Source organism: Scleropages formosus, chromosome 13 (genome assembly GCF_900964775.1).
Source record: "Scleropages formosus chromosome 13, fSclFor1.1, whole genome shotgun sequence".
NCBI lineage: Eukaryota > Metazoa > Chordata > Actinopteri > Osteoglossiformes > Osteoglossidae > Scleropages > Scleropages formosus.
In genome coordinates, this window is record NC_041818.1 from 28,843,981 (window position 1) to 28,856,309 (window position 12,329).

The 12,329-nt window shown below is 44.9% G+C and overlaps 1 protein-coding gene across 4 annotated transcripts; it reads left to right on the plus strand.

The window, feature by feature from the left end:
* The first annotated feature begins 3,961 nt into the window (after nucleotides 1-3,961).
* shbg (sex hormone-binding globulin) lies at nucleotides 3,962-11,195 on the plus strand. Of its 4 annotated transcripts, none has more exons than XM_018733248.1 (8): nucleotides 3,962-4,228; nucleotides 7,521-7,606; nucleotides 7,842-8,031; nucleotides 8,390-8,551; nucleotides 9,416-9,575; nucleotides 9,775-9,917; nucleotides 10,042-10,234; nucleotides 10,484-11,195. In XM_018733248.1, the coding sequence occupies exons 1-8, from the start codon at nucleotides 4,142-4,144 to the stop codon at nucleotides 10,648-10,650; spliced, it is 1,188 nt and encodes a 395-aa protein (XP_018588764.1). In that variant the 5' UTR covers nucleotides 3,962-4,141; the 3' UTR covers nucleotides 10,651-11,195. The 4 variants fall into 4 exon arrangements, with proteins under 4 accessions (XP_018588764.1, XP_018588763.1, XP_018588765.1 ...); XM_018733247.1 differs by having other exon boundaries at nucleotides 10,481-11,192; XM_018733249.1 differs by lacking the exon at nucleotides 3,962-4,228 and adding an exon at nucleotides 4,390-6,889 and having other exon boundaries at nucleotides 10,481-11,193.
* Nucleotides 11,196-12,329: the final 1,134 nt, after the last annotated feature.

A 12,329-nucleotide genomic window follows, 5' to 3' on the forward strand; every position in this document is an offset into this window, starting at 1 on the left:
CAAACACAGGAACTGCCCACACACACCCCATAGCTCTGTGAACACATTAAAGTAAAGCCGGGGGGGGGGGGCAGGCAAGCGATGTTTTGAAATCAGTGTTTATGCCTTAAGGGGCACCTGATGAGAAGGAACATGAAACGATGAGTTCATCGACAGGACAGACCTGTTGTTCTCGTTGTGAAGAACAACAAGAAGCTCTATTTACAAACTTTGGCACATTGTGCTTCTAAATACATCTATACATGGAGAGTTCATTTCTGATTAAAAAAAAAATGAGCATCTCCAAATTTGAGTTGGATAGCATACCTCATGGCATAAAAAACCATGAATCACTTGGATATCTTGGACAGTGACAGAATAAGGGAAAAACGAGCAGTTACTGAAGCCGGTCCACAGTTTGAGCCAAAGAAGTGAGGTGGAACAGGCTGCTGATGTTCTTGTGCTGAAGTGAAGTGATCACAGCCTGAGAAACCCCCTGCTGTCACTTAGGCTCCTTTCAGCCCCTCTGGATTTCAGTGTCCTGTTAGCTGTCTGACATGGAAGCTTGTAGCCCAGGTGACCCCGCCGTCCCACAGTCTAACCTCATGGTTTCTCTTTGTTCGTTCCTCCTTCTTCCTGTTTTCTTCCATCCCGCTACAATCAAACAAATAAAGTATTAACCTGATGACCCAGCGCAATGTGTGACAGTTTTTCAGTTGATATTTCTCCATTGACCTGATCTATTGCCTCTCCATTTTTACTGTAACATCTCCCATAACATTATGCAATGACTTAATGCGGTGCCAGCTTGTCACAGATTTAATATTATTACACATCCCAAGTATTTAGTTATAATGAGGCATAAATGAAAATCTATCAATTTGTGTAAATATGTACTGCATTGATCTGCATGCACTGTGATATGGTGTTCATTCTTTCCACAAGAGGGAGATATTGCCTTCATCTAAACACAGCATAGGTAAGACTGGGTAAAACTGGGTAAGACAGGCTGCAGAGAAGAGGACTCATGCCAAAAGACATGGGTTGCACTTCTTATCTTAAAGTTTTTGGTTTGAAAAATAATTTGGCATGTTCTCATCCAGGACAAAGAGCAGACTGTGGCACTTCATGGCATGTTTTGCATCATCTCAACACCAAGCTGAAATGCAGAAATTACAAGTATAAAAATAACTTTTGTATTAATTTCCAAATTTACCCCAGTTTAGTTTTTTCCAGTTCAATGCTTGGCTGCTCATGGCCCCTCAGGTTTGCCAGAAGGCAGAGGGCAGAAGATGGGTGCTCATCCAGTTCGAGGCCTGGCCTGCTCCACCCCTTTCGGAGGGCCAAATGCTCATAGGAGGAGCCAAGCGAACCTCACCACTGGCGGCCAGTGACTGGCTGTTGCGTGAAGCGCATACCCACTGCGGGTGGCTGAGTATCCTGCCGTTCAGCGGAAAAAAGCCAACAGGGGTTTCCGGTCACAATCGGCACACAACAGAGTCCAGATCTGAATCATCAACGCAACTGTGCCATAGGAGGGCTCCTTAATCGACTGAGCAACTCAAGGGCCCCATCTGTACACATGCCACCTCAGTTGCTTTCAGACATTCAGTATGACTTCAAACTGCTGTCAGTAAAAATAATAATAATAAAACTATGGGACTGGCACTTTCATGTACTGTACAAATTATGAATACAGCTTTTAAGTGCATCTATATTTATACTTATGAAAGCTACAGTTTAGATGGGCATCTTATTTTTTTACATCGTGTATATATACTGGCAAATCCTTGTGCTTGGCAATGATTATTTTAAATGAATGTATCTGTTTAATAAATCTGAAACCTTTCCTGACACATGAGTGACACATGAGTTTCTGAGAAAATGCAATTGTGATTTTGAGTTCAGAAATTTCTTCAGTCTTTTTCAACATGAAAGACAGATGATCCAGCAGATCTCAAATGCTGTGTTGTGAAATCACTTTGGCAATGTGACCACTTGCAAAGACAGACTAACTATGTTCAAGTGCTGGAATTGCCAGGAGTTTCTGGAAGCCGCGGCATTCCAGGTATGACTGCATGCTTCTGGAGGAACACATTGCAGCTCTGTGTTGACAAACTGGGGACAGCATTGTTCCCAGGAAGTGAAAAACACACCCACGCAATGTGCACACATACAGCCTGATTCACATAGGTCAGTCAAGGTTTCTCTGTAACCAGTAAACAAACAGCAGTTACTTCACAGAGGTAAAGGTTATTGCAAACAAACCCTGCTCATCAAAAATCACGAGAGAAGATGAAGAATGGCTGGCTGACTCTGCTGACTCAAGTTCTGAATTGCTCAGTAGCAAGCTCTGTGTGAAGCCCAGTCCTAAAAATAAGCTCTGGCACCACTCTGGCTATCAGCTGGATAACTTTTAACATCAAAATTTCAGTGAGAAAGCCCCACAGTTCAAGGACCCAAACTGACTGGATATATTTTTTGTGAACAAATGAAGTGTAATTCTACACTGAAATGGCAAAACAGAAGTTGCTCCGCGAATACAGGTCCCGCACAGTACATCAGTACCGATGTCATCCAATGAGACATAACGAGTTTGAGAAAATCTCTATAAGCAACAGGAAAGAGCTGCATGTCCCTTCTAAAGTGGATACCCAACTGTGAACATCCATTCATCGTCAACAACTACTTATCCCGATTGGGGTCATGGTGAGCAAGAGCCTAACACGGCAACACAGGGTGCAAGGCCGAAGGGGGAGAGGACACACCCAGGACGGAACGCCAGTCCATCGCAAGGCACTCCAAGCAGGGCTTTAGCCTCAGATCCGACACACAGCAGGTGCCGGATGAATCCGTCACGCCGCCACCTATGAACAAATCGCACTTTTGTGCTGTTTTCATTACATTTGACTTTGGGAAGCATTGCTTCATACAGACACATTTTAAATGACAGAAGTCATTACACATCCATGTCAGATATAGCTAACATACTGCAGCTGTAATGACCTTTAACAAAGTTTCAGCCTCACCCAACACAGCAGTGTTTAGGTTTTATCTAATATGCACTTTTGGAGCCAAGATGAGCAGTGCAGTTATTCACATATATGTAACTTTGGCCATTAAAGAATCTGACTGAAACACACACACACACACACACACACACACACACACACACACTTTCAGAACCGCTTGTCCCATACGGGGTCGCAGAGCCTACCCAGTAACACAGGGCGTAGGGGGAGGGGACACACCCAGGACGGGACGCCAGTCTGTCGCAAGGCACCCTAAGCGGGACTCGAACCCCAGACCCACCAGAGAGCAGGACTGTAGTCCAACCCACTGCGCCACCGCACCACCGCGCCCCCGCTGACTGAAACACTAAACACAAAAACTGTCCTGAAATATTAATCAAAGCAACAGTCAGGACTGCAACAATTAATACAACTTAATCAATCACTCAGCTATCCTGTGTTGTGCCAGCAGACCGTTTGCTGAAAAATCTTTGAAACATTATTATGAATGGAGGTTAGAATGAGGATATGGATATTGAAGTTAATAATACTATACTAGTAATATACAACTCACTCCCCCGCCAAACAAAGAGGGACAACAGAAAATCTCGCCAACTTTGCCAATACGGGGCAGCTGATGGCACAGTGGTTAGAGCCACTGAAGATCAGTTCATAAGGTTACGAGTTTAAATCCCACCTACTGATGTTGTATGTACCCTAAACTATGCCAGTAAAAAATAGCCAGGTGTCTTAAAGAGTAAATAATTACAGATAGTTTAAGACTGTAAGGTGCTTTGGGGAAAAGTCTCAGCTAAATGAACAAATGTAAACAAACCCTTAGACATTTCAGTTAAACATGTTTTCAATGAGTGTGCCTAATATGCCAGTCTTTGACTGACACCACCCTGACATCTGAGAAAGACCTATATAAAACAGACATGACAAAAACACACATTCAGCGATCAATACTTTCTGGGGAGGACACGTGGGAGCGTCACGTCAACATGTTTGCCCTATGCCCAGGGTTTTGGTAAACCAACAGCAGTGCAAAGGCATCGTGGGAGACAAACCTCAGGACAGACGATCTCAAGGTTAACTGTGAACCTTTAGGTTTCGTGGGGCCCTTGAAGTGGTTAAAGAATCCCGAAAGAATGGACTACCCTTCTCTTTTTCTGCTACTATGTGTGAGTTTGACACAGTTCAGTCAAGGGACCGACAACATGAATGGATTCAAGAATGTAAGTAAAATAGTACTTGCAGTGCACTTAGTTCAGTAAAACATAACACACGATGAAATCTTTTTTCCTGGAAAAGTGAAATAATCATTTTTATAAAACATCTAAAATAATGTAATGGATTTAGAGAATTTTAAACATTTCTTTTAACCTTCGATGATAAATTAGCTATAACAGTTTACATTTGCAGGTTTGAGTGAAATTTCAGTTACATTCAGTGTATGTATTCCTTTTCAGAGAAGAAACTATAAGCTAATGTGCTGTTCTCAGTTGACCCCATTAGCTTTAAGCCTGTGTGGAAATTACAACAGATTCCATACAAACCATAAAAAGAACGTTTAACATATGTTAGGTCAATTTCAACATGAAAGTTGTAGGGGTACGACTGTCCAGGGCATACATCAAATACATTTCATCGAAGAATTTCAGTCACTGGGTAAAATGAGTGATTCTGAAATTATGCCGTGTGACTTGTTGGTTTAATGTGTCCAAGAGGCTGGTAGTGTGAGTGTGTGTGCTCCATTTGCAAAAATGTGACAGTGGGCCAGTGTGTTTCGTGTCTCCAACAATGTGAGCAGTGCGAGTTATGCGTAAGGAAGTGTGTGACCTCTTTATCTTTTAGTTTTAGAGTCTATGTGTAGTCAGTTTATCCCTCGGGGTTAGTGTGTACGCGTACCCAACATACCGATTATCCACACGCGACCAATGGTGGGCGTATGAAAATGAAGAAGGCGTTAAGGTGTTTTACAAAAAAACTTTTAAAAGTATCCGATGTTACATGGTTTAAGGGCAGCAGGTAGTGTATTTTTCAGTTATTTCGGTAAAAGATAAACTTAGCTATTAAATAAGCCAACAGCAGGCAACTGGGGAGACCTGGCTGTGAAAATTCAAGTTGCAAAAGGGTTTTGAGGAACATACTACTTTCATAAGAAGCAGAAGACCATATTAATAATAAGTATAGTAAAAATAACAATAAAACACCATTGCAATTGCTGCTTTCTTTTTCTTTCAGGAATTATGTGCAATTTAGCAGATGAATTAATAATTGCCATAAATAACCGCGGCTTTGCCAACTTTCAAGTAGCAATTAAACAATCACGTACGCAGCTCAAGTTACATGAAGGTATTTACATTAAAATTTAAATAGTTCATGTTTAAACGGTTCTTTTCAAGCAGTTTAAATGAATCACTGTAATCACATGTTGATCATGAGAGCAGCGCGGCCGAGCTAGTAGTAGCTCCACTGGACGGAAGGACGGACAGACGGACGGACGCCCACCTCACCTGTGACACTTGGCCACCACTCTGTCTGTCTGTGCCTTGCTTGCGTGGTCCAGTGGTTGGGTCCGAAAATGTACACTCACTTGTTGTTGGTCAAACCGCTCTTGTCTTGACTTGTGATCGGGTTTAGTTAGAGCACTGCAGGTTTATTCGTGGTAACGTGGTTAATAACAGATGACACGATGTAGCTCCGGCGCCGAACGCACCTGTGTGTGGTACACTTTCAAACTTTCGAGAAAAAAAGCAACACGACGTCGTGGGCTCCGCAACGCAACGACGTCGACGAGCTGACAGACCACCCGGGGCGGACCGAGGTAACTTAGCGACACACATAAAAATAATTTTTATCATTTCGTATTGTAGAAACGCAACCTCAACAACCTCTCCCATTTACACGTCCATTTCTCAGTAACCTTCGGTACTAACTCTGTGTAAAAGTTCTTTACTGCTAACTATTTAAACTAAGTTTCACAAGAAGCGCTTACCCGCCCTTCCTGTGGCGTTAGGACCCCGCCTCAGCATCATCATTGTCATGAACGCCGCCGGCTTCGCCGGTTTCACCTCCTGTCCTGTCCTGTCCTGCCCTGCCCTGGGGCACAAGCCGCCAACAAGCGCTCTCCAGGCGTCTCTGCCCTGTCTCCAAGAGCTGAGATGTCTTCAAGCTTCCTTCTTGGTGTTTCTGTGGCTTGCCCTTAACCCAACCTAACCCTAACCCTAACGGTTACCCTCCCTCCTCCTTTCTCAGCCGGGCTTGGGACCATCATCCATGGCGGAGTAACGCACGCGCCAGGCAGACGAGAAAAGAGCGGGAACATGGTGACGACACCATTGGCACACGTACATCAAAAAAGGAAATAAAAAAGTTCAAGTATTTAGCAAAAAGTAAATGCGTAAGGTAAAATGCAGGTAACATATCGGGGCGGGGGTTGTTATGAAATGATCAAAGTCAAAATTAGAACCGCAGATTACGAACAAAATGCTATAGGAAAAACCGAAACGCTCAATTTATAAATCAACATGGAAGTCGTGCCTTCAGTAAATCAGTTAGAGAACAACTGAGACAAACATAAAATTCAGCTCTCACAATAAGGCAAACAACGTGTTCTTACTTTATTATATTTATTGTAAGTCACATTTTTTCTGCAAACGTTTACCCTTACATTTACAGGACAAAATTCAATGCTAAACCCCAGTTAGTCAGCAAATCAACTACAGTCTCTTTGCATGGAAAAATATTGACAATTCGTTGTATCACCACACTCTTCTTGTGTGGGTTGCACATTGTCACGCTGTCCACCCGGAGCGGAAGCGCCGGACCCAAGCGCAGAGCACGGGAAAGTTCCATGAGGGGAAATCCAAAAGTCAGACGTGGTCACAAGACAGGTAAACGATCACCGATGAACATGAGTTGTTGAAGGGACAATCCGAAAGCCGTGTTCCAAAGAGACAAGCGAGAGGTCGATGAGTACCGAGAATGGAGACGTAGGGATTCGGGACGGGAGCCACGCAGAAAACAAGACTGAACAAGGTTCCGCGTCCGACTGCGTTCCGAACCTTCCTTTTATGCACTTGATCCGCCACAGGTGATCCTCGTTGCGCCGAGGTGGAGGACATGACACACGTGATAAATGATAGTCCGTGATATGAAGATATCTGACATTGTATAGCCATGGAACACTTGGCAGCGCTGAAGTTCTTCAGAGTGAAAGTGACCTGGATGGTCTGGGCCAGAACTGGGACTAGTGGTCCACAATGGCCAGTGAAACAAACACAAGGTGACAGCTGACAGTAAGCAGGTGTGGCCATTGGTTTGCAATAAAGATTATTTGGTTTTTTAAGATTACGGTTACAATACTAACTGCACAATGAGTAGAAAGAGAAGAGGGGCACCAAATCCACTTGAGTAAGACTAAAAAATGTGAAAACATTTTTGTGTTTTAAAGGCTTGTGCATGAAATGGGGTTGACAGTGTGTTGTGTTTAAGTGGGGCGTGACACGGTTGTGTGTATTGCAGAAATCCACATCTGGAACAGGGCTCCTCAACCTTGGCTCTAAGAGCCCCTTGATGCACACCAAAGCAAATCTTTCAGACATCCGGAGGTCAGTCCTACTGCAGTCACATATTTAATCCTCTAATCCCTAGTTATTATTATCTTTCGTAGCTGTCTGGTTTTTCGTGTTCTTTTGTTATTAAAATGCATTGTTGTCCCCTTTCCATAAACAGTGCTGGTGACACACCAATTGGTTTCATCTAATAAAATGAGGCTATTGTACTTAAATCAGTTACCTTCACACCAGCTGATGATTTGCTGCGTCTTTTTTGGGTTGATGGCAGCATCAAATCTTCCTTCGATTTCCGGACCCTGGACCCAGAGGGGGTGCTGCTGTATGGTGACACGCGGGGCGGACTCGACTGGTTTGTGCTGGCACTGCGTGATGGATTGCCTGAAATGCAGATTGGCAAAGGGGATGCAGTAGCCATCGCAACGGGGGGTCCCAGGCTCAACGATGGCAGGTGGCATCATGTACGTTGCTCCACTATCGCTCTAGTGTCCTAAAGGTGTTGACTATACAAGTGTTTAGCACACAGGTGTTGATAGCACCTCTGTTGTGTATCATCACCAAAGTTCCTTTTCATGCACTGCAACTTATGTCCCATTGGGTTATTCAAAACAACTTCTTCTCTTCCCCTCTGACCAGTGTAAAAAGAAACACACCCATCTGGTCCAATTCCTGCCCCCACCCTTTATTAGTTTCCGTTAGTAAAACCTCAATGATGCAAGCTTTGAGCTGCTCTCTAAACTGGTGTCTATCGTGTCCCTGTCTCCTCTCAGAGCACACATTTCTCTGTGGTCGCCCCCGGACCCCTTCGTGTCACTACAGGTGCAGTTGCGCAGCGAGGGGAGATCAGTTGTCCTGGAGGTGGGCGGAGCCCCCGTGCTGCTAGTGGGACTTCACTCTCAGCATGCTGTGGAGGACACCGCAGGACAGATCCGACTTTCTTTAGGGGGTGTGCTGGTTCAAGAGCTGGAGTTTTTCACACCGGTCAGGCAGACCCTTTTCATGTGATTTACTGTACATATACTTGTCTCATTTACAATGAATACTACAAAGTATTTCATTGGCACATTTTCATCCAACATGACTTATAGTGCTACATACACCACCTATAGTGAATGACTCATCTACACACCAGAACAATGTAGTGCACACACACGATATACATTTACATTTATTCATTTAGCTGATACTTTTCTCCAAAGCGACTTACAATGTTCCAGCTACTTGCTTATTTATGCAGCTGGATAATTTTACTGAAGCAATTTAGGGCAAATAACTTGCTCAAGGGTACTACATCTGGAGCTGGGATTTGAACCTGTAATCTTTGGATCCAAAAGGTCCAATGGCAGCAGCTGTTATCACTACACTACCAACTGCCCAGAAAGATATGTCTATGGATGGTAGGGGGCAACCAGAGCACCCAGAGAATACCCACATGAACATGGAGGGAACATGCAAACCTGACACAGACCGAGCGGGGACCAAACGTCCCATCGCGCTGTCTAGGTGCTGTGAGACAACAGCGCTACTCACTGTGCCATTATCCTGTAGATTTCTGAATGCACACCTGACAACAGAGAGGTGCTTTTTCGCAAGATGACAAGTTCAAATCCAGACAATATCCACTAAGATAAACAGGCAAATTTGTATCAGTGAGACTTTAAGCAGTTCATGTGCTAATAATGTAGCTGAGCAAATGGATCACATTGTTGGTGGAGTCATCCAGTGAGCTCTTCAGAGTGTGTCCAAAGATAGTCCTGCAAAACTTTCACTGGTATCAACAGCAGCCTCAGGCCTGAGCCAGTTCTGACCCAGAGCATTCCCTGGGTCAACCCCTGTGCACTGCAGGTGCAGCCTCAGATGGATGGCTGCATACGAGCTGGAAACTGGCTAAATCACAATCTCACCTGGGAGATAGACCTGAGGGAAGAAGGCCCGCCATGCTTCACAGAAATCCACAAAGGCAGCTTCTTCCCTGGGACTGGCCTGGCTTTGTTCAACACTTCTGGTACGAAGGGATCGTATTGTTGTGTGACACAAGGGCTACTTCATTCCTATTTCAGTGTTTCACATTTACACACTGGGTAGATGATGGAGAAATGGAGAAAGGACGGTTGGAAGGCCTGCGGAGACATGTGTCATTGGGTCAGGGATATGGGGCAGAAAATGTGGGTGGTCATTCATTCAGAAAGAGTCCCTCATTTCAGCCTTCCTGGCACATCAGGCAAACCGCAAGGTTGTCACCATAGAGATGGAAGGGCCCTTTGCAGAATGGAGTGGCACCGCGCTGACCATACTAACCTCTCAGCACGACCCAGTGCTGACCATTACTGCCCAGAACCAGACTGAGGTACCCACACCTTGCTTGTGTAGGACATTTCCACAAGACTTGTTATGTACGTGTTTCCGCAGACATCAAACAGCTGATATCAACTGAACTCATGTTCTGAACTCATTTTCCTTTTCTCTTACAGGAACTTAAAGTTGTTTTCCGTGAGCAGGTAGTAAGTGTGCCAGGAGTTCATGCCAAGCTGGCAGTGAACTTGTCAAGGCATGCAGTGAGCATTGAGTCAGACAATGCCATCATCGCAGAGTTCCAGGATGACACACATGACTGGCTGGACAGGTGGCATGAAGGGATGGCGCTGGCCTTCGGGGGGGTCCCAGGTCAGTTGCCCATGAGATGCATTCCCTGTGAACTGACCATCCTGCGATCTAGTAGATGATTACTGAAGTGAGAAGATTTTGATTTTCAGCTTATGGGTGGAAAAACATGATTTGGCTCTAAAGCAGAACCGCAATTGTAATCTTTGGTTTGGGTCAAACCATGTAATCTGGGATTAAACGATTATTTGCTGTTACACTGGAGCCGTAAGCAAGCGACCGTGGTGGTGGGCTTCTCTTTTTTTCCAGAAGACATTGCTGATGACACCACTGCTGAAAATGGCTCGAGTTATCTGCATGGTTGTGTGGGGCGGATCAGGATACAGGAACAGGAGGTGGACCTGGACCGCGCCCTGTACAAGCACAGCTCTGTCTCCACACACAGTTGCCCTGCCTCAATCAATTTCCTTGACCCCTGACCTCCAGTCACCTATTGTAAACTCACCTGTGTGGCTCATTCCTTCTGCTGCCTCCTCTGTGTCCTCAGACCCATCCTCCTGATGCTCCTCCGTGACTATTTCATGTGCCTGGCTGGATATGTGCTAACTGGAACTAGACAGATGAATGTGATATACATACATAGGCTTAATGTTGGGTATTTACTTATTTTGTTATTGTCTCATTTCTGTAACGCTGAACAATAAAACTTAGTCCTTTGGGAATGCTTGAAGCACTTTTCTGTTTTTAACTTAACGGCCATTCAAAAATACTTATTATTGTACTTGAAAAGCCATTGAAGAATGAGTCAGTTACACGTGTACTGACCTTTTCGGAGGATGTAAGAGGTTCATCACTCTAATCTTGTCTCGTTGCCATGGTTTCATTCTTTGGGCTTTCTCATTGGTTCATCGCCACCCTGGCAGCATGACATGGGTTCCGTTACTTCTATTTCCTCTTTTGTCCATTTCAAACATGTTTTAGTAGGTCTTTACTACCAGTTGTAATGCAGGAATCCTTCCGTTCACTTGGAAGCATGTTTTCCTTCCTGTCTTCTTCTCTGTCCAAATAAAGAAGGTTGGATTACATCACTTGGCAAGTCACCAGATATTTAATTTCCCAGTAATTCTTCTTATCACATTCTGTCGTCTTTGAAGCAAGACACTTTGCAGAACTTTCAACTACTGTAGCTACATTGAGCACAGGGGTATGTCAGTAAATGCAGGAGGTGTGCCCTTAAACAGGGGGGCATGTCCCTAGATGGGACTCCACCATCATGCCCAGGGGTGGTAAGACAGAAGCCGTTAAACCCTGGACAGGAACACACAGCTTTATACCTCAGCAGCGCTCTTATTCACCCGTTGTGTCTGAACGGCTGGCACACGAGACCCCACACAGAGGACAGACCCCCGAGGCTGATTCTGTCCCGTGTGCTAGCAAAGTTCCTGCTGTGGACTAAACTCAATGAGTTTCTCATCAAGGGAAAGGCCATGTTTGCACAAAGAAGGCAGCACCAGTGAGCTCTCAGATGAAAGATCAAGGGGCCCTTACCAATGGACCCACCTGACAAATGGAACAATGTCCAGTGTGGACCAGCAGATCCCATGGTAAGGCTGAGGTCAGCAGGCACACCCCATACACATGGCAGCCATACCGAGATAAACTTGTTAGTCAAATACAAACGAGTCAACAGTATTGAGACATTTGTGTTCAAACTGTATTTTGCTTAAAGTGCCTGAATGATCTCGTACCGTTTGAGGCAGTGCGTCTTCAGAGCCCAGACACACACTCCTGACTGCAGTGTATCTAGAAAATGCACTCAAGGGTAATAAACCAAAGAAGGAAAAGATCTATCTTTCGCTGCTGTGACAGACAGCACAAAAGAGTTGAACTTTGCACTTGGTGAAAGTCAAATGTCACTCCAAGAGGATATTTGGTTTTTCTTTTGGTTCAGCAACCCTGCAGTCAGTCCGTGACGAACAAGGCTAATAAAACCAATACTTCTGCTCTACTTCTTCCACGAACGACAAAGTCCCAGCGGCCAGGAGAAGGCAGGTGCGACCGTGTCCCAGGTGATGTTGACTGTGGCGCCCCCTGCTGCCGGCTCTGGGGAATGCACTGCACACACGGCCACATCCTGCGCTGTTGTCATGGATGACGT